Source organism: Callospermophilus lateralis, chromosome 17 (assembly GCF_048772815.1).
Source record: "Callospermophilus lateralis isolate mCalLat2 chromosome 17, mCalLat2.hap1, whole genome shotgun sequence".
NCBI classification, from domain to species: Eukaryota; Metazoa; Chordata; class Mammalia; order Rodentia; family Sciuridae; genus Callospermophilus; species Callospermophilus lateralis.
This window is the reverse complement of record NC_135321.1, coordinates 72,263,264-72,284,780: the sequence shown is the minus strand read 5'-3', so window position 1 is coordinate 72,284,780 and position 21,517 is coordinate 72,263,264. Positions and strand designations below refer to the sequence as shown.

The 21,517-nt window shown below is 52.8% G+C and overlaps 1 protein-coding gene across 1 annotated transcript; it reads right to left on the bottom strand.

The window, feature by feature from the left end:
• Positions 1–306: 306 nt before the first annotated feature.
• Susd3 (sushi domain containing 3) lies at positions 307–20,803 on the bottom strand. Its single transcript, XM_076837372.1, has 5 exons — positions 20,716–20,803; positions 8,426–8,614; positions 6,612–6,762; positions 5,943–6,095; positions 307–961 (listed from the first exon to the last, which is right to left on the bottom strand). The coding sequence occupies exons 1-5, from the start codon at positions 20,801–20,803 to the stop codon at positions 751–753; spliced, it is 792 nt and encodes a 263-aa protein (XP_076693487.1). The 3' UTR covers positions 307–750.
• Between the last annotated feature and the right edge of the window lie 714 nt (positions 20,804–21,517).

Here is a 21,517-nt window from a genome sequence, read left to right as displayed (position 1 = left end):
ACAGCGAAACAGCCTCTCTGATGCTCACACTGTCACTTAGAAAGCAGCCATTGTGCTGCAAGGGAGCCACAGGGGGTGGCCGGGAGGGTGGACCTGCTGACCAGTACTCCATGAGGCCTCTGCTGACTGCCAGCAGCAACCCCAGGTCTGCAAGGGACGCCACCACCACAGGAGAGACTGAGACCACCCAGCAGACCCCTGGCAAGCCCAGAGCACTGCAAGGGAACAAGGATTGAGGTTACATAGGGATGGACAATGGGGACAGTGGTATGCACCTTCTTTTTTACTTCTTAGTAATAGAATTATTTCCCTCACTTGCACTTTACATAGATAATTCAGGACCCTCCATGGGTTCCTGCTTTGAAACAGCACCTCCTGCCCAGGAAGGTGCCAAGGTGGCCATCCCATAGTTGCTGAAAAGTTTATTGCCGTCTTCTTATTCTACTACGCAAAACTAGAATATCTCTGTCTCTTGAAAGGAGCCCTGGTTAGAGGGGAGGCGATCTACTACATTAAACGCAGCAGCAGCAGCTGGTTCAAGGGAGCCATTACTATAAAGTCACCACAGCTGGGCTCCTTTGGGACCGCAGGCTCCTCACTAGGGCCCCCAGCCTGCTAGTGCCCTCCGCTTCTGGAGTCAGCTCGGCCCCAAGGGGTCCCTGCACCTGGAGGCAGATTCCACTGTAGATCCCCAGCTGGACACACTGGACACGCCGGACACGTGGAGTTGCAGGGGCCTGGATGGTGACGTCAGCCTGGGAGGTCCATCGTGGAACGCATGGGCATCCCTGTGGCTGTCCCTGAAGCAGGCAGGCCCTGCCCTGGGTTCACAGTGTGGACGACCACACGGGTGCTGGATGAGCGGGAGGGGCTGCTGGGCCCCGGAGTCCCCGGAGTCTGGGAATCCTTGTCCACACTGTGGGCCATGCCAGCCAGTTCCCTGATGCCTTCGCTGAGGTCTCTGTGGGGAGAGGAGGCATGAGCTGGAGAGTGGATGGGGTTGAGCTGCACCTGCCCAGGTGTCCCGGTCTGGCCCTGTGATCTGTAGACTGTGGACCTGGGACGGACTACTGTCCCCCAGGGCTGGGGAACACTTTCCTCCGCCTGAGCGGCCTGTTCTCTGGAGCACATGGAGGCTGTTCGTCTTCCTTACTGGACCAACTCGACAGGCCTCAGGTCCCTCCCCAGTGTGGCCAGGGTGGGTCCTGGTCATCTTCCTAGGGGGTGAGAAGGTGCTTTCTGGGGCTTATTCCAAGGGCGTAAACCACCAGGAGTCTGGCTGCCTGGTCAGGACCTGGGGACAGGGGACCAGGAGCATCCAGGGGAGGACACCTCCCTTCCTTCCAGGCCTGTGCCCTTTAGTGGCCTGGAGCTGGATCACTCACCTTCTACACACTCAACGCCCTGTAGCTTCCAACCCCAAAACACAAGCTGAGGTATCCTTAGGCTGTTCTGAGCTGGCCCAGCCCCTTCTCCAGCCTCCCCACATGCCGGCCTTGCTCCCTGGAGGCTGGGGGCTGCCCTCGCCCCTTGCACGTTGCCCTCTCCTGCCCAAGGCAGGCTCTCCCATAGGCTGACGCTAGGCCTCACCTCCTCCAGGAAGCCTTCTTGGATCCCGTTCCCACCCACACTTTGTGCTTAGAAAAATTCCAGAAAGTGTTCAGAGTAAAGAAATAATGTAGTGGTCAGCGAATATGTAAATGGTTCAATCAGTTAATAAGTAGAGAGGAGACAGCTTCAGGAGTGAGGGTGCAGACTTTGGACGGGCAGCCGGAGGTCCGACAGCTTCCCGCGCACTGGCTGTGAGACTCTGCACAAGCTGCTTAACCTCTCAGGTTCTTCACCCGTAACGTGGAGTAGAGTGGAGCCCACACCCAGGTGAGAAGCTGGCATCTGGAAGAGCTAGACTGTGTCAGGCACATTGCTGATGCTGGGCGGTGTTCACGACAAAGCCAGGTCAAGGGGCAAGCCTGGCCTTGCTGGGACGGTCATGACCACCAGGTGGCCTGCCCTGGCCTCATGGCCTCAGATCCAGAGAACCCTGCCTGGGAGCCAGGGACAGGGACAGGGGTTTGGGGACTCTGCTTCCATCATGCCATCCCTGGGAAGAAGCTGCCTGCTCCCAGTCCCCGTCGAGCCTGGCCAGGTGCTCAGGGTGCCATGTGTGGGAGAGCTCAGGGGAGGGTCTCTGCCCAAGTGACCCCCAGACAACCTGCTCTCAGCTTCATTTCCTCCTTCCTGCCTCTCAAGCTCCAGGGACTGGAGCCAGCTGTCAGAGTGGCCCCCAATCAGAGAGGCCCTGTTCAGGGCTCCCCCACTCCTGGGGGACGGAACATAGTTCCCTACACAGCTCTGTGACCATCCTTGGATGAAGGGTACCTGTCTGACCCTAAGGCCTAAAAACTAGTGTCTGTGGGACAGGAACAGGCAGATATGGCCCCAGCAGCACCCCTGGGAGCGCCTGGCCTCATGTTTTAGCCAGGGAAGCCAACGGCCCTCGTCCAGGACACCATGTAGCCTTGAGAGCAGCAGCTCTTTCCCCCTTTCCTAATCAGGACCCAAGACGATCTGGTCACAGCTCTGAAATGGGGAGCTTTTTTTTTGGAACCAGCCTTGGCCACCTGATAATATAAAAAAGAAAATAGAGCCAGGCGCAGTGGCACACACCTGGAACCCCAGAGACTCGGAGGGGGAGGCAGGAGGACCAAGAGGTCAAGGCCAGTCGACCCAATTATGTTACGTGCACGTACAGATATGTCCCAGTGAGTCCCACTGTTACGTATAATGATAGCACACCAATAAAAATTAATTTAAAAATTAGAATTTAAAAAATAAAAGGGGGCTGGGGTCATGGCTCAGTGGTAGCGCGCTTGCCTGGCATGCGTGAGGCACTGGATTCAAGTCTCAGCACCACATATAAATAAATAAATAAAGGTCTATCTTCAATTAAAATAATACTTAAAAAAATGGAAGGAAGGAAATTCATGGACAGCCAGGGCAACTTGACGAGGTTCTGTCTCAAAATAAAAAAGAGCTGGGGATGGAGCTCAGCGATGGAGGGCTTGTGCCAGGCCTGGATTCAGTCCCCAGCACCACACACAGACACACACACACTTAGTCAACGCAGCCCAACCAAACCATGAAGGAGCAGAGCCTGTAAAATCCCTGTGGCCAGTTGGCAGGTCAAGCTCTGTCCATGACACAGACCTCCTCCTGCTCAGGAGAAAGCTTGAGTAGGCCACGCAGAGGAACCGAGAGGGAGCAACATCAGTAGCGCCCCTGGAACGGGGGTTTGGAGAAAATATTCACCCTCCAGATGAAGCAAAGAAATGCCAATAAAAATGATCTGTAAAATTTTTACCAGCTAAGGAGGCAGTAAACAAATCATTAGCTCTCAGTGAGAAATATGACTGAACTAGCTTCTTCAGAGCTCTCAGAGAAAAATTTGGTGATAAAAATACACAGATTCTTTGGCCTAAATAATTGACTCCTGGGATCACCCTCAAAGATGTTGTTCAAAAGAGAAACTCTGCCAGGTGTGATGGCACATGCCTATAGTCCCACCTGCTTGGGAGGCTGAGGTGGGAGGATCCTTTGAGCTCAGGAGTTTCAGGCCGGCTTGGGCAACATAGAGAGACCCCAGCTCATAAAACCAAAAACAAACAAACAAAAAAAACCAAAACAGGCTTGGGGTGGGGGTGGCTCAATGATAGAGCGCTCACCTAGCATGCATAAGCCTCTCAGTTTGACCCCCAGCACCATAAAATATAAAATTAAAAACAAAAAGAAAAACAGCTCTAAGCACAAAGACATTTACCACCCCACTCTGACTATCAGTAGGGGAGGAACTAACAGACGTTGGCATTCGGCATAATATAGGTAGCTATTAAGAAAGAGATATCTAGTCAGGCACATGGTGCATGCCTATAATCTCAGCAACTTGGGAGACAGGGGCAGGAGGTTCGCAAGGTCAAGGACAGCCTCAACAACTAGGCAAACAAGACTCTGTCTCAAAATAACTAAAGGGCCTGGGGATGTGGCTCAGTGATTAAGTGCCCCCGAGTTCCATCCCTGGTACCAAAGGGAAAAAAAAAAAAAAGAAGAATGAGGTTTCTAGCCAGGTGTGGTGGTGCCCACCTCTAGTCCTAGCTGCTCAGGAGGCCGAGGCTAGAGAATCACTTGAACCTCAGGAGTTCAAGGTCAGCCTAGGCAATACAGGGAGACCCTGTCTAAAAATACTAACACTATTAATAACAATGGGATTCCAAAGGCCTCAGACCACTGGGGTAAAGAGGAATGTGTCTTTAAGTTTAAAAAATTCACAGGACAGTTTCTGACTCACAGGTGACCCCGAGGCTTCAGGGAAAGAGATGGGAAAATGGATCACTCTCCTGCAGGCACCGGCCAGGCTCAGCAATTGCACGTAACACAGGAGCACGCGGGTCCCCACACAGGGCCTTGGTTTCCTCCTCTGCACAAGAAGGGCAAGAGTAGTAATGTCCACAATGACGTGTACTTTCTGAGCTCTCAGCCTGGGGCAAGGAAGGGGCACAACACGGTCCACGGTCATCTTGACAGCGCCAGGACACGGGCACTACCTGATCCATGCCAGGCAAGGGAGCTGAGGCATGGAGCGCTCATCATGCGACCTAAGGCCACAGGGCTGAGAGCAAGCACTTTGCTGCCTCAGGAGACACAGGTGGGACAGAGAGCAGCTCCAAGCCAAGCACAAAAGGCACTAGAGAAGCCAGAACGCCCTGTGCAGGGCAGGAGGTGCTCGGAGAATGATGGGACATATCAGAAGAACACGGTGCAGTCCGCAGACTCCTCCCAAAGCACAACGGAGCCCACGGGAAGCGTGAGGAAAAGGAGGGAAAATGGCAGCCCCCGAAAGTAGGAGGTGGGACAGGAGATTGGGGACAGCCTTCTCTCTACTTTTGTGTACTTGTGATATTTTCTCATGCACGTTCTGGAACAGAATATCCTATGAGTTCAAAGTGATACTAAAGTAACACAATGAAAAGGAAGGAAGGATTTAAAAAAATAATAAAATAAAATCTCATAGTTGCTCCTCCTCGAGATACAACACAATCACACTCAACAAAAGCAGCCTTCTGCAAGAGCAGAATCCAGCAGGGTCACCCCTGGACGCGGAGCCCACACGCCTCAGCTCCTACATCATGCCTGGATGATAGAGGGATGTGGGGGACTCGCCTCAGCCAAGAGACCCTAGTCTTGTTCCCCACGAGGGCAGCCTGGCCCTGTCAGCACACATAGCATCCAGGCCACAAGTGCAAACCCTGCAGCAGGGTGTGAAACACCAGAGGGATGCAGATGGATGGTCTCGAGACCTCAGAAGTCCACGCTACGTGGGAGAAAAAGCCTGTCCCTGTTTAAGTAGCCCAGAGAGCTGGCGGCCAAGTGCTGTATGTGATCCTGGAGCTCAGGACGGTGCCTGAATGCCAACAGCCAGGTGTGGACGCCCTCTAACTACCAGAGGTCAGGGCCAGCGTTCTGGAGTCAGGAGAGGAAATGTACTTGTACTGGTTCAGAGAAAAAGAGTGTGATGTGTACTGAGAGAGAAAGAGAAAGGGGAGGGAGAGGAAGGGAGGTGAAGGGAGGTGGAGGGAGGTGGAGGGAGGTGGAGGGAGGTGGAGGGAGGTGGAGGGAGGTGGAGGGAGGTGGAGGGAGGTGGAGGGAGGTGGAGGGAGGTGGAGGGAGGTGGAGACAGGAGTAGCACAGCGCTGAGCCCTACGAGCTTCTGCAATCCTGGAGGTCTGAATTCTCAAGAGACACAGTGTGGGGGGCAGTTATGAGCACTTGCAGGTCCCAGCTGCTACGGAGGACTAGAAGGACCCCCAGCCTCTTGTTTTAGGGTTGGGAGCTGAGGCCCGGGACCTGCACCCCCAACCTGCCCCATGTCTATGGATAAGGCCACCCACGTGGTGAAGCTGTGGTTGTCGTGCGCCTGGCTGGGATGGCTCCTGGGTTTGTGGCTGCTGCTGTTGTTCTGGTTGTGGACTTTGAGGCCAAGGTACGCAGCCTGCACCGTCTCCAGATCCTCGCCCCTCAGCTGGTGCCATAGCTGGGCCATCCTAGAGGAGAGAGTTCAGGGTAAAGGACACTGAGCAGCCACTCTTGTCCCCGACAGCAGTACACATGCAGAGGTGCGCTCCACACAAGCCCAGGGTGCACCTCCGTGCAGCTAGACAAAATTCTGGAAGAGCCGGGCAGGACATATCTGAGGGGCTGCGGGCCACACAGCTTCTCCTGCAGCTGAACTCACCACGGCCGCTCAGAAGCAACCAAGAGCAGCAGAGGAGGAGAGTGGCCTGGTCCAAAACCTGGTGGTAGAAATTTCTAGCACTGGACAGCACCAATGGCTGCAGAACACCATTAGCGTCCTTAATGACAGCTAAGAGGTGACTTTCGTGTTATGTGTATTTTACCCACAATAAAAAAATGACAAACAAGAAAAGAATTACTGTGGGGGGAAAGAAGAAAGCCTTGGGAGGGCCACCCTTCCCCTGTGGGCTGTGGCTGACCGGCAGTCTGTGGGACAGTGAGCCCTGCGGGAGGTGGGAGGTCCCCGGGCCACCAGGCTGCTGTACCTGTTGGAGCGCCGCTGCTGCTCACTCTTCTTCACGCACTTGAGGAGGCAGCAGGTGAGAAAGGCCACGGACATGAGCAGGATGATGGCACAGCTCACGATGGAGGCGATGACTGCCACCTTGAAGCCGAAGGCCTCCTGGGGCGGCACAGCTGGAGGGGAGACAACCACCAGCTCCTGGTGCGGCTCTCCCAGACCACCAGGCCCAGGATGGGTGCCAGAGCCTGGCTGGCCCCCAGGGAGCCCCACTCCCGGGGCAGGCAGGGAAGTACTGATGGCCGAAACAAAGGTCCGTGCAAACTGTATCGGGGGTGGCACCAGAGAAGACTTTCCCCAAGGAGGAGCATTCGGGCAGGGTTTTGCAGGACGTGCAGGAGTTTGCAAGACAGCCAACTGGTAAAGCTCTGACAGGGACTAGTGACCCCCTGGACTCCTACCCTTCTGCAGAGCAGAAGGGTGGTTTGGCACAGAGATGATGGCGGACACAGCCTCGGTGAGGACCTGCCCAGCCCACTGCCTGAGCGTCCACAAAGCTCCAAGCAGGAAAAACCCTTCAGGGGCCTTCTCAAGTCGCTTTCCAGGAAAGGGCAAAAGCAAGAAAAATGCCCATCAGTGGGGTCAAAGGTCATTCCCAGACATTAGCCGTGTGACCTCAACTATGCGCTGAGTACCCGTTCCATCAGATTCTAAGGGAGGTATGGGGAAAAGAGGTCCCAGGAGCCTAATTTGCACCCTCCCCTGACAGCAGACATGGCTTGGCTCCTGGTCCAGTTCCATTTCCCCTACTCTCTAGCTGGACACTGCCCATCCAGAGTGAAGACTCCACCCACAGTGATGACATGACCATGTTCTGGCCAGTGGGGGACACAGGCAGTGACCAGGACAACTCCCAAGAACCTTCTCTGAAATATGGGGGAGGATGCTTTGCTGCTAGGAACCCCCTCACCCCCAAAATCCTGCCTGAAATGACTGTTGTGACACTGGGTCACAATGCTGGGGCCATGCCCAACATAGCCATCAAAGGGCAGGGCCCCCGGTCCCACAGAGGTGGAGCATGCTCCAAGCCTGGCCACCCATCCCCACGGTGGAAGCACCTCCTTGGTGACAACTGTTATTTTGGGTTTTCTGCCTCTTGGAGTCTAATCCTAAGAGACACCCTCCTTCTCAGAGATCCAATCAGCCCACGAGGGTAAAGGCCCTGACAAGTCCTGCAGAACATCCGCCCAGCTTCTGCCCAGCTGTTCTGCCTCTGAGACTCTGAAGTCATTTTCACATACAAAGGACATTAACAGAACCTTCAGGGCTTCCATTTGGAGAAGCTGTGCAGGGCCAGTAGTGCTGCCTCGTTAACCTTTTAACACCCTGTTCAACAACCATAACCAAAAACTAAATAAACGACCCTTCCCGGGACTGGGTGCTCTGGGGTCAGGTACTTCCTGTGCTCTGAGTTCTCGGTACCTAGAATTCTTGGCATGTGGCACATCCTCTCGGGGTGTGCCACATGTGTGCAGGCAGGAGGGATGAACACAGCTTCCTGTCTCACAGACGACAAAGTGCCAGCTCCGACAGCACACGCGGCCCATTGGTGGCAGGGGCACAGCAGTGGCAGAGCCAGGATCTGAAGCCAGAAGCTAGGACTGGAGTCCACGCTGCAGGTGGTGAGCTATGAGGGGTCTCCAGGCCACTGCCAAGCCACATGCCACGCAGGGAGCAGTTCCCAAGCACGGACCCAGCCTGGGTCCCTGTGACGGGCTTTAGGCCCCCACTCTGGGCAGCTGCAGGGTTGGGGTGGCTCAGGAGGGAGGAGGGTCTTACACTTGCACACGGGGGTCCGCGAAGACCAGTCGGCGATACTCCCTTTCCAGGCACAGGTGAGGAGGCCGGAGCCCACCATCTGGTGGCCCGAGGGGCAGTGGAAAACGAGCACAGTCCCCACAGAAGCGCCATCGCCACGGAGGACTTGCAAGGTGCCCTTTGGGGGTGGCTGCAGCTGAGCACACGTGCCTAGGGAGAGAGACAGCCGTGAGGAGCAAGGGCAGCACTTGGGGGGCGGCATGGGGGTGCTGGCAGAGCTGGGGTGCTGGAGCCCACTGTGGGGTGGCGGGAGATCCTCCAAGGGTTGCAGGAAGCTGGAGAATCACATGGGGCTCCCAGCTCAGGGACAAAGTAGAAGTGGACCCTGCATTAAAGACAGTCTGTGTATTCTAAAGAAACAAGCAATAGACAATACAGGAAAATACACAATTATCACCTAAGTATAGTTCAAAGGCAGACAGCAAGGAAAGAGAGGAAGCTGGGCACAGAGGTACACATGTGTCATCTCAGCAACTCAGGAGGCTAAGGCAGGAGGATCGCAAGTTTGAGACCAGCCTCAGTCACTTAACAAGACCCTGTCTCAAAATAAAAAATTTAGAAAGGGCTGGGAATGCAGTTCAGTGGTAAAGCACCCTTGGGTTCAATCCCTAGTACCAAAAAAGAAAGTCAATAGATCAATAGATTTGACTGCATAAAAAGTAAAAGGCAAAGCTGAACTCCCTAATCATTGAAAAACAAACATCAACTCATGAAAAATTAGGAAAAGATATTTGGAAAACAGGACGAAGTTTCAATATCCTTAATTTGTAAGAATCTTACACATCAATAAGAGTCAAACACACACTTTTTTTTTTTTTTAATGAACTAATGTGTGAACAGCAATTGACAAGAGAAACAAATGGCCAACAGGCACGAAAACATGCTCACCCACACAGCCTTCCAAGAAATGCTCATCCAAATGAGATCGAATCTTGGCCTTATCAAGCGGCAAAAGTTCAAAGAAACAGGGCTGGAGATGTGGCTCAGTGGCGGAGCACTTGCCTAGCCTGTGCCAGGCTCTGGGTCCCATACCCAGATCCGCACAAACAAATATAAAAATAAGTAAGTAAAGAAAAACCAATCATGTACATCAGCCAGGGCTGCGAAGAGAATCCTCTTAGATCGGGGTCAGATCCCAACCTGTCTGGACAGAGCCTAGTAAGTGTGTCCTAGGTCTGTGCTGTAGACGCACGTGAGAACTTAGCCAAAGGCATGAAGAACTTTCTGCCAAGACTCTGTATGAGGACACTCCCCTCAGAGCTACCAGAAACAGTGAAAAATTAGAAATTATGTCTCTAGCCGTAGTCACTGATTTATGAATCAAGGTACAAACAGGCAATCCTACAAATATATAGGCAACAAACTGCTACAAAGTGTTTACAATGATACATAAGCATACAGGAAGCCTGGCACGCTGTTGAGTGCTCAGTCCCCATTACTTGGGAAGACTGCTTGAACCCAGGAGTTCAAGGCCAGCCTGGGAAACACAGCGAGCTCCAAGTCTTTAAAAAAAAAAAAAAAAAAAAGGACACAGAAAGATGCTCTGGATGCCGCAACCCCCGGATTTTTTATGAAACAGTACCAATAACAAAAGTTGGCACTTCCAAGGGACTTCGTGTGCTGCACACTATTGAACACATTTTACATGTACTAACCCGTCCACAGGACGACCATCTTCCCAGGTAGAACCATCCTTATTCCCATGTGAAAAACAAGCAAAACCATGAGGTGTGTGTGTGTGTGGGGGGGGGGTTGTGTTACTTCCTGAGGTCACACAGCTCACAGTCACAGGGTAGACTCAGAACCACAGAAGGGGGACCCATGTAACTTCTCCGTATGCATGCACACAGCATGTGCCCTTCTGTCGGTTTCTCTCGCCCTGCACGATGCACCTGAGACTTATCACTTCCGCGTGGACCGCAGGTGGGCCCTCCTACTGCGGCGCAGGGCTCTGCTCTGGGGATGAAACGTTCCCCTGTTCCCTGCTCATGGGCATAGGTGTCTCCTCTACGCTCAGGGAATGCTCAGTGAAACCGCTAAGGATGTCCCAAGCAGTGCCCAAGTGCAAGAGACTCTTCTTTCTGCTATCTCCTGAGTTTCTGAGCATTGACGGAAGAGGCAGCCTGTGACAAAGGCCACCTGAGCACCTTTGTGCCTGTCTGCCTCCCTTCAAGCAGACAAGGACAGAGACCCAGACATGGGGTGATGGAGATGGAGGCCAGGGCATGGAGGCTGATGGGGCCCGTCTTCCATGCTGACCTGCTGTGACCTTCTTCTATCCTGTGCCTGATAGAAGGACCATCCCCTGGGGGCCGGGCACACATGTCCCATTGAGCCTGATGTCTGGGAAGCAGTGGAAGCCTGGTTCAGGATTAGCACAAACACCGCATGCCCCATGAATGCTAGTTTGCATGACAGCCCTATAATTCCTCCTTATAAGCACAGCAAGGCTGAATGACATCCCAAGGGCACTGGGCAGGGAGACAGTGGGGACAGAATTGGTACCTAACATATCCATTGAGTGAGCCCACTCCAGCTTGATCTGGGCACCCTCAACCATTGCTTCCATCCCTGGCTATGGCTGCCCACCAGCGTCCCTTCTCTTTACCCCATAGTTGCAGCTGGGGACAAGACTGCCATAGAAAACTACACTTCCCAGCCTGCCCTACAGCTGCAAGTTGCCATGTGACAGTGCCTGGCCAATGGGATATAAGTATGGGTGTCTATGGCCACTTCCAGGCTGGGAAGCAGAGATGTGTGGAAGGGTTGACCAACCTCTCGGATCCTAATAAGAGACAGAAATAAACTCTGGCTGGAGTTAAGCCACCATCTTTGTGGTAAAAATCTGAACAAAGCTTCAGGAATAGTTTATCCCAGTGCCCTGTTGGGTATCTGGGACTTTGCCTGGCCACCCAGGTCTCTGAGGAGACAGTGATAATAAATCAAAACAATACCCAGATTATACTCTGACAGGGGCCCATGCTGAGTGCTTTGGTGGCTAGAGAAACAAAAATGTGAACTCAAGACTGTGGGGCTCTGAGTTCTGCAGGGCCACAAAAGTGGGGGCCCAGATAAAGAAGTCCCCCGGGCCTCATGGGCACAACAGCTGCTTGCCCACGTCAGGCTGTATAAGGAAGGAATGAGGTGAAATGCTGAGGCCTTTTCAAGGTCCCTAGAACACCAGGTCAGGAGCCCTGGGAATCTTTGGAAATAAGGTATGCCATCTAATTTTACAGCCCTAGACACCGAGGTTCATTGACACTGAGGCCACATAGTCACTGGTTGAGCAAGGGGTCAACTGCAGTAGTTGAGAGTCAGTCACTGGAAGCCACCATCTTGTCTGTCCCTTCAGTATCTAGGGAAGGCTGAGCTTTCAGTCTGGCAGGACCAATCTGAGGGTTCCTTGCTCGTTATCAGCATTACTATCAACAACCCGTCTGCACAGAATACTGTGTCCAAAAAGCATCCCACGATCCTTGCCTCAGGCAGCACTCATAACAATCCCAATAGGGAACATTGTAGGATTCAAGGTCGACACAGAAAAACTAGTTGTGTTCCTGTAAAGTAGCAATGAGCAAACTGAAAATGAAAGAAAACAATTTCATTTTTTTAAAAAAAAGCAGTAGAAACAATTATGTGGGAGTTAATTTAACAAAAGAAGCACAAGTTAGACTCTGAAAACTACAAGACATTGTTGAAAGACATTCAAGAAAACCTAAATAAATGGAAAAACATCCCACACTCATGGATCAGAAGACTGAATATTATTAAGATGGTAATACCCTCAAAACTACAGTTTCAACACGACCCCTGTCAGAATCCAGCTGCCATCTTCGTGGAAATTGACAAGCTGGTCTGAATATTCATATGGAAATGTAAAAAAGACCCTAGAATAACCAAAACAACCTTGAAAAGGAACAAAGTTGGAAGACTCACTTCTCAATTTCAAAACTATAAGGACAGACCAACAGAGCAGTTCAGCAGAATTGAAATAAACCCTCACGTTTACAGTCATTTGATTTCACCAACAGTGCCAAGACAAAATAAATGGGAAAATAATAGTTTTTCAATAATCGGTGCTTGGCAAACTGGATATTCTCATTCAAAAAAATGAAGTGGGACCCCTACCTCACACCATATGCCAAAAAATAACTTTAAAATGAATCAAAACCTAAATGCAAGATCTAAAACTATAAAACTCTTTTTTTTAGAGAGAGAGAATTTTTTAATATTTATTTTTTAGTTTTCGGCGGACACAACATCTTTGTTTGTATGTGGTGCTGAGGATCGAACCCGGGCCATGCATGCCAGGCGAGCGCGCTACTGCTTGAGCCACATCCCCAGCCCCTAAAACTATAAAACTCTTAAAAGAAAACCTAGGGTACATTTTTTTTGTGACTTTAGGCAATGGTTCTTAGATATGACACCAAAAAAAAAACAACAACTGGAATTCATAAAAATTAAAGACAGTGTTCTGCAAAAAACACAATGAAGTGAAGAGACAACCTCCTGATTGTGAGGAAATATCTGCAAATCACATATCTGATAAGAGATACATCTCAAGTGTATAAAGAATTATTACATCTCAATGATAAAATACAAACAAAATTTTAAAATGAGCAAAGGATCTGAACAGATATTTCCTTAAAGAAGATATACCAAAGCCACCAATAAGCACATGAAACAATTCTCAACATTAGCCTTCAGGGAAATGTAAATCAAAACCACAACAGGGTACCACTTCATATCCACCAAGCCAGCTACTATATATGGTCTCGTGGTTTCTCGATGTTACACACAGGATTACCATATAATCCAGTAATTCTACTCCGAGGTAAACACCCAAGAGAAATGAAAACACATGTCCATGCAAAAACTTGTATGCAAAGGCTCATTTGCATATAGCACTATGAATATGGCCACAAGGTCAAAATGCCCAAATGTCTGTCACCTAAAAAATGGATAAACCAAATATGGTCCAGCTATACTAGGGAATATGCCTCAATCAAAAAAAGAAACGAAGCACCAATACATGGTACAACATGGTGGAACACTGAAAGAGTTACAAGTGAAAGAAGTGTGACACACAAGGCCACATATTGTACGATTCCCACTTACATGAAAGGCCCAGAACGAGGGCTTTTTTGAGTGTAGTGAAAATAGTCTAAAATTGACTGAGGTGATGTTTGTACATCTAAAAGTAACTGAGTTGTATGTAAATGGGTGGATTATATGGTATATGAAGAGCTCAATAAAACTATTAAAGTAATGAGGAAACCATGCTAATAAAGAGTCTATGCAAAGGCTGGGAATGTAGCTCAATAGTAGAGCACTTGCTAGCTAGCATGCCAAGGCCCCAGGTTCCGTCCCCAGTACTGAAAAAAAAAAAATATTTATGCACATCCAAGACCTGTTTTTTGCTTTTTATCTTGTTCAGAATTAAAAGTCCACAAGGGGCTGGGGATGTAACTTGGTGGTAGAGTGTCTAGCATGACTGAGGCCCAGGGTTCAATTCCCAGCACCACAAAAAAAAAAAAAAAAAAAAAAAGCAAGCAAGAAAGAAAACAAGAAAGCCACAAGGCTGATGAGATGTCGTTGTTGTTGTTGGGTGTTTTCCGTTTTTGTTTTAGTATTGGGGATTGAATCCAGGGGTGCTCAACCACTGAGCATATCCCTATATATTTTTTAAATTTTTAGACGGGGTCTTGCCAAGTTGCTTAGGGCCTTGCTAAGTTGCTGAGGCTGGCTTTCAACTGATGATCCTCCTGCCTCAGCCTCCTGAATTGCTGGGATTACAGGTGTGCACCACACCTGGAGGCTAAAGAGGCTTGAAGGGGAGGAGTGCACAAATCCTTGGCAGGTGTGCAGGGCAGGGAAAGCCTGAGGAACTGCTCTGCAGGAGGCGACATCAGAGTGACACTGATTGAGCGTCCCTCTGGGCCAGGTTCAGCTCTAAACCCCTGGCCCGGGCTATTTCCTGAAGCCCTGGGCTGACCCTTACAGGCCCCCAGATCCAAACTCTTGACTCCAAGTCTGGGCTCTTCCTGATCTCCCGGCCTGGTGTCATCATCAGTGCAGAAGGAAGGCTGTCCTCACAGACAACAGTGGTGACGGGTGCTCTCCAGAGAGGAGAATCCTGTGATCTAGAAGCATCCTATCCTGACAGCCAGGGAGGTGGACACAGGATTGTGGAGCCATGGCAGATATAGCCACAGTCATGTGGCTCTTGCCCAGGACTCAACACTTCCCAGTCCTCAATTTAGAGCTGCAACTTCTGCATTCTTCTGTGGCTGGGCCCCAGGGAGAGGAGGCCCAGCCTCCCCAGATGTTTGGGAGTAGGCACAAGAAGGGGATCTGAGGGAGGGGAATCCGAGAGGGGGAGAGCGCTCATGGCTGTCTGCCCAATGAATGGGCAGGATGAATGGCTGGATTTGAACTCATCCAGAACTTCACTGAAAAATAACATGTGGTGCACACCTATAATCCCGCGGCTCAGGAGGCTGAAGCAGGAGGATCACAACCAGCCTCAACCACTTAGCAAGGCCCTAAGCAACTCAGTGAGACCCTATCTCTAAAAAAGTACAAAAAAGGTCTGGGGGGTGTAGCCCAGTGGTTTAGTGCCCCTGGGTTTAACTCCTAGTACCAAAAATAAATAAAACAATAAAATCACATGCCTGTGGCTGGGGAAAGAGTCCAGTGAGCTAGTGTGCCTGAGGCCCTACAGGAAAAACAATGCTTGGAGTAGAGAACAAGGAAAGGAAGGGATGGAGAGGTCTGGACAGAGCTCGCGGGAGGGGCATAGTGGCGCTTTCTCCTCTGCTGCAAGTTTGAAAGTACTAAAGATGTGGGGGTATTGTCAAGCAGCTTGCTGAAATGAAACTCACTCCCGGTATAGCCCCCTCTTGACCATGAGGGCTCTGGTGGGCAGGAGTGGCTGTCCTACTCCGCACCCTGGGCCCTGACACACTACCCACTGCCAAAAGTCCAGGAACCGAAATTTCTGCCATACAAGAAGAATGTGGTAAACAGGGCCCCCCGTGCAACCAAGGTAGCCAGGCCCAGCTCTGGAGCAAGAAGACTTGGGTTGAAGGTGGGTCAGGCCTTATCAGCTAGGGGACCCTGGTCACTTCCTGCCCTGGGTCTGTGTCTCCACATGAAAATGCCATACCAGACAAGGTGGGGCAAGGCCTAGACGAGATGACTGTGGCCCCAGCAAGGAAACCAACAACTTCCCCTAAGTGTCTTAGAAAGAGTGGTGTGGACAGCGCAGTGGGGAGAAGGCGGGGGGCGCCCAGATGTCCCAACTGGGTTCGCTTCTTCTGTCAACAGCCACATCCTGTGCTCTGTGCTGGGTTCCGCTGTGGGGAGGTGCTTGTCCTAGGGCACATCTCACAAAGTGAGCCACCCACAACTCAGAGGCCACACATCTTGAAAGACAGAACATCCGCCCGTCACGGAGCCTCACAAACTTGAGGGTTGGAAGTTAAAGTCACCGACCCACAACCAAAGAAAGGGGACCAGCCAGCGCTAGCAGACTTGCAAGAACCCCAGGATGTCTCTTCCCATTAAAGACTTCAATAAAAGCACAGAACAGTTTGGAACCCAAGCCCGAGCTGGACACACTGGCCCGGTGACTGTCTATGCAGGGTGGGCAGAGAGGGCTGTACCCAGCAGGGGTGACGGAGGCCGTCTCCAGGAGACTCAGAAGGGGAAGGGGGCTTTAAATGCAGTCAGGGTCCTGAATGTGACATCAGACTCTTGTCTTTCTAGCCAGCCAAACCAGGGGGCGGGGGCGGGTCTCACAAGGCAGACCACCCCAGCTCCTCGCCATATTGTTGGAATGGTTCTTCCCTTAAAAATAAAACAGAGACATTTGGGGGAAATTACAGTGAAAGGAAGCAGGATGAGCCTCATTCATGGCCCTGCTAGGCCTCCTTGTGTGTCTCTGGGAGGCTTCTACCTGTGAAGGGAGGCCCAGAGGCCCACTTCCTTGAACCCATCTGCCAAGCCAGGTGCAGGAAGGCAAAGTCCCTTGCTGGATGCCAGTGAGAGGTCCCAGTTGGGAATGCCCCTCTGAGCCTCCCACCATCTCTCCCGACTTGGGCTCCTGGGGTCTGATGCTGACCTGTCACTTTCCAGCACTAGGACCCGGGCATGGATTCCTCACCTCCCTCAGGTTTCCCCATCTGCACAACGGGTGATCTGCCTTCCAGTGTCACAGGAGGGACTACACTGCGAGAGCCTGAAACAGGGGCTGGCCCACAAGATCATTGCCCATCCCCAGCACCTCAGGACATGCTGGGACCCAGGGCACCAAACTTATGGCACTCAGGGGACATTCACCTCCTAGGTCTCCCTCCAAGTCCATGCTACCCTGGGACCTCCATCCCTTAGTCCATGGTCCCCAGGGATCCCCATCGCTCAGATCCCATCAGGGTCTCCTGTACCCATCCCGAGGCCTGGGAGGGCAACACATTCTTCTTCTGGGCTGAGCGTATTTTCTAGATGAGGAAACAGAGGGCCACAGACCTGTCCCAGGCTCCCAGACCAACATCAGCAGCACCAAGGTGGGAGCCTGGACATTGGGCCCCTTGGGGTGGCCCTTTTCTCAGGACATGGGCAAAAAGGACGGGGTGGGCAGGAAGCACAGTGGTTGATGAAGCTTGTTACCCCTCCAAGAGATGTTCTGAGAAGCCACCAAGGCTTCATTCCTCACCACCAAACAACAGAGACCCGCTCACAGAGAGATCCCCTGACTCAGCCTGCAGACTCAGGGCCACCCCTGACTTCCACCCCAGCCCAGAGACCTGCAGCCACCCCTCACCGATCCCCACATCCTGCAGACCCAGGGCCACCCTGCCCTGAGCCCCTACAGCCCTCTCACTATACTTGGAGCCTAAGGGTCAAATCCTACCTGCTCACAACTTAAAATGCCCAAATGCCAGAACGAGGCCCTTTTGGGGATGCTCCCTCCCCAGCTGTCCTTGAAGACAACCCATGCTCAAGAGGAAGCACTCACCTACCGGAGGAACAGAGCCACACGGAGGCAGATATCTTTCTGCTGCACTACAGCCTTAGGGACACGGTATACTGTGTATCCCCCAGTCCTTTGCTTGTCCATGCCTCTGAGCCCTCACCCTCTGGGTTCTGCTCTAGTACAGTTTCACTCAGGCACTCCTGAGACCCCCCTATTTCACTATGTGGAAGTAAATCTTCAAGGAGAAGGAAAAACAACAGAAAAAAAATGAAGTGTATGGGTTTAATGCAAACAAAAAGACAAGAACCCACAAGACCCAGCCTGGCCTTCTCATGTCTCAGAGGATGGAGGTGAAGATGGAAGGACACAGCAGGGCCACCCTCCTGGCCCACAAGGGCCCTCAGCCCCACCTGACACCTCTGCCCAGCCCATAGGCTGCAGCTAAGGGGCATGTGGCCGGCCATGGGTGGGGCCCTGATCCTCCCAGCCTTCTCCTCCCCCTGCCTCCAGAGACTGGCCTAGTATCTGGGAAAGATCCTTACTTGTTAATTTTTTATCTGGGACCTTGGACCATGGACCAGTTCCTCTGTCCTCCTTTCTAGAGCCTACAGGCCCCCACACCCTGACCTTTTCAATAAGTTCCTTTTTTTTTTTTTTTTTAAGAGAGAGAGAGAGAGAATTTTTTAATATTTATTTTTTAGTTTTCGGCGGTCACAACATCTTTGTTTGTATGTGGTGCTGAGGATCCAACCCGGGCCGCACGCGTGCCAGGCGAGCGCGCTACCGCTTGAGCCACATCCCCAGCCCCTTAATAAGTTCCTTTTATGCTGTCAGAGGCTGTGGGGATATAGGGAGGGGAGAGGTGGGCCACTGGACCTTGCCTCCTTGGGGCTGTGGGACTTCACAGCCCTTGGATCCTCACCTGCCAGTGAGACCTGGTTCTGGGATACACTTTCTTCAAATGCAAAATGGGATTTCTCAGGAGAAATTACTCGGAGGGCTCAGAGGGCAACTTAGGCACAACTTGGTCTTCCTCTGAGAGCAAGACCTCCAAATCCCAACAGCAGGGACAGCATGTGTCTCCAATACTGAGTGTGGGAGGTCCACAACCCCAGCTGTGTGTCCTTAGGCAAGTCACTTGCCCTCTCCGAGCCCCTCTCTCTATAGAGGGTGGACTCGAGCTTCAGAACCCCTGAAGCTTTGGGTCTCCCAGGCTGAGCCTCACACTCCAGAGTGTGCACTCTCTTTCAGAACAAAACTAGGATGAATCCAACTGAGGAAAGGTGTGCCCCCCAAATCCCTGGGGATGGAGGCTGAGGCTCCAGGGAGCTAGGCCGCTTACCCCGCAGCTCTGCCGGCACCCTAGCAGGAGGCCACAGCCAGGTCTCAGGGTTAGGAAAGCCTCACTTTAATTCACACTGGCTCCCACTGGGCCTCTGTTTCTCCTCTGTAAAATGGGCACAGCCTGGCTCTGTGGCTATACAGGAAAGCCAAGAGGACTATCCGGAGCATACCTTCATCTGTCCATTGGGCCTCCTGCTCTCTCTCTTTCCAGACCTTTCACAGTCCCTTCCAGGAGTGCCAGGGGGCTCGTCTTCAGCCACTGGAACCCTGTGTTCCTCGACAACCTCCCAGATCAGGGAGTGCAGGGCCAGGTGCCAGCCATTTACACACGTAAACCCTACTCGGAGCCAGCCTCCCCCACCCATAGGAAGACCACAGACCCTCAGGATGCCAAGCCATCCGGACTGCTCTGCTCTTTCCTATCCACTCTAGGAAGCCTATGGTAATGGCCCCATTCTACAGATTGTGGGGGAAAACACACCCCAAATGCAGTTTTAGACAGTGCTAAACTGTCTCCACGACACCCCAAACCCCATCCCTTCACTTCACAGCCCATTTCACAGCACCAGAGGCTGATGGCAGAGAGCCACAGAGTTCAGATCAGGTAAAGCCATCACTTTACCCCCAAGAGGACAAGAAGCTTTAGGCCCTGATTCCACTTGGCCTGTCCACAACCCGAGGACAGGTATACTGTCTGTGCCACTCAGCACGTGCGGAAACTGGAGTGCAGAGAGAACCAGGTCAGAGAAACCCCAAACTCAACAAGGGGATTCATGTCCAGGAAGTGCTCACAGAGTCCAGGACCCACAGGTGACTTAGAGGTGACCAAGCTGCAAGGGCAGCTTACTGGGGCCAGACCAGACAAAGGAGAGGAACTCTGAGACCCCCTACTGATTTTCTTAGCAAGTAGCCTTTTGGGTGCAAATCTATCAGACCTCCAGCCACTCCCTTGCCTTGGGCTGACCTTGGGTAAGTCCCACCACCTCTCCTTGCCCTAGATTCCCACTCCTTCAAGCGGTTAGGACTCCAAATTAGGGACTATGGGTATTTAAACCAAACCCAGGAGGCCCAGGTGCAAGTCTTCTCTTGAAGGCACAGCAGGAACCAGACCCCCACCCCCAACTCCAAACCTCGGCTTCCTCCTCTAGGAAGCGGCAAAACCCAGCTCCAGCCTGAATTGCCCAAGACCCTCAGGTCCAGCCCTGGTGGGCAGTGGCCACTGAAGTGAGGTTTTGGAACATCAGAGATAACAGGGTTCCGGTTTGGTTATACTTCTGAAAGGGGTTAGACTTTAGAAGCATCCCGGGAGCAAAGATCCCATTCGAACCCAGTGCCTTGTGCACGGAAGGTGAAACTCCTTTAGCACATTCTTCAAGTAACACTTTGGCTTCCTTCCTTCCAGAGACCAATGGGCCTCTGAGCCTAGGCCAATCCCTGGCCCCGCTGCTGGACGACCTCGGGTGGCCATTCCTGACTCAGGCTCGGTTTCCCCACTGGTAAAGAGGAGCTGGAGTGGCCACCCCAGGAACCCCGAAGATAACACCCTCCTGGCGCGGAGACGGCGCCGCGGCTAGTCCTTCCCGCCCCTGGGGCTGCGCGCCCCGTCAGGTGAGGCCAGTTCGAATTTCCGCAGGCGTCTGCAACCACGGAGCGACTACCGTAGGGGAACACGTGTGCCGACCCGGGGCAGGTAGCTGGATGCCGCCGCCTGTTTTCCAACCACTCGCGGCCAGGCTTCGGACCCGCTGGGGCTCCCGCTGGCCGGTGGAAGATCGGGAAGGTGCGTCCTCGGAGAGGCCGTCGGCTAAGTGACTCACGCGCCCCTCGCCCCAGCTGTGCAGCCCCGCAGCCCTTCCCTCGCCCCTCGGCTTCCCCGTCTGTGAAAAGGGAACAGAGCCCCACCTCGGGACCCTGCGGCCCCAAACCTCACCTGTGCGGTTCCCCGGGGCGGACGTAGCGCTCACGGTCCGCCCCCGGGGCTTCGCCCTGCCGCGGAGGGTCGCGGGCGCCCCGCGCATCCTGCGCGCTCCCCGGCTGCCGGCTGGGCCCGCCGGTGTTGGGGGCGGAGACTGAAGAAGGGTGGTGTCTCGAGGGGCGGGGCGACAGCGCGAAACCGCCCCGGACACGCCCTCCGAGGGCGCGGCGCCTTCCACCAATCAGGCCACACCTATCTTTGAGGTGGGGCCGGGACTGGAACCAGATGTGGGGGCGGGGCTCAGGATTGGGACAACCTGGGAGAACTCTAGCCCCGACCCGCCAAAGCCCGCCGATGGGAAGGGTCGCTCAAGGGCTTCTGCCCCACATTTTCTCCTTCTGACCCTCACCTGGCCCCTCCTGCCCGGTTCTTCCCATCTTCTCTCTTAGTATAGTTTTCCATGTTTCTTTTTTGTGTAGGGTTTTGCATTCTTAGGGTGCGCGATTCAGCAGGTACCATAAGGCAAAAAGAGCAAAACCCTGTTTCCCCTGCCCGCTCCGACTCCCTGGGTCTCACGGTGTCTTAGGCGGACACTACGCCATCCCTTGGCTCACTGTGAGCCAGACCCTCCGAGGCTCCTAGAGCAGGTTGCTCTTATAGTAATCCTCGCTAATAAGAACAGGATTCAACCCCCTGGAGTCTGGCTCGGGCCACACACACACCCCTAGAGACCTGCCCCCTCCTGCCTGATGCCCTTCAGCCCAGCTCCACCTGCAGCAGCCTCTGAGTGGGCAGGAACATGTAGGGGGGTCTCAGG

Coding starts and splice junctions, on each gene's coding strand:
- Susd3 (XM_076837372.1), bottom strand. CDS start 20,803: ATGCGCGGGGCGCCCGCGACCCTCCGCGGCAGGGCGAAGCCCCGGGGG. Junction 6,096..6,611: donor CAGCAGCGGCGCTCCAACAG/GTACAGCAGCCT, acceptor TCTCTCCTCTAG/GATGGCCCAGCTATGGCACC. Junction 962..5,942: donor GACAACCACAGCTTCACCAC/GTGGGTGGCCTT, acceptor CTCTCCCCACAG/AGACCTCAGCGAAGGCATCA.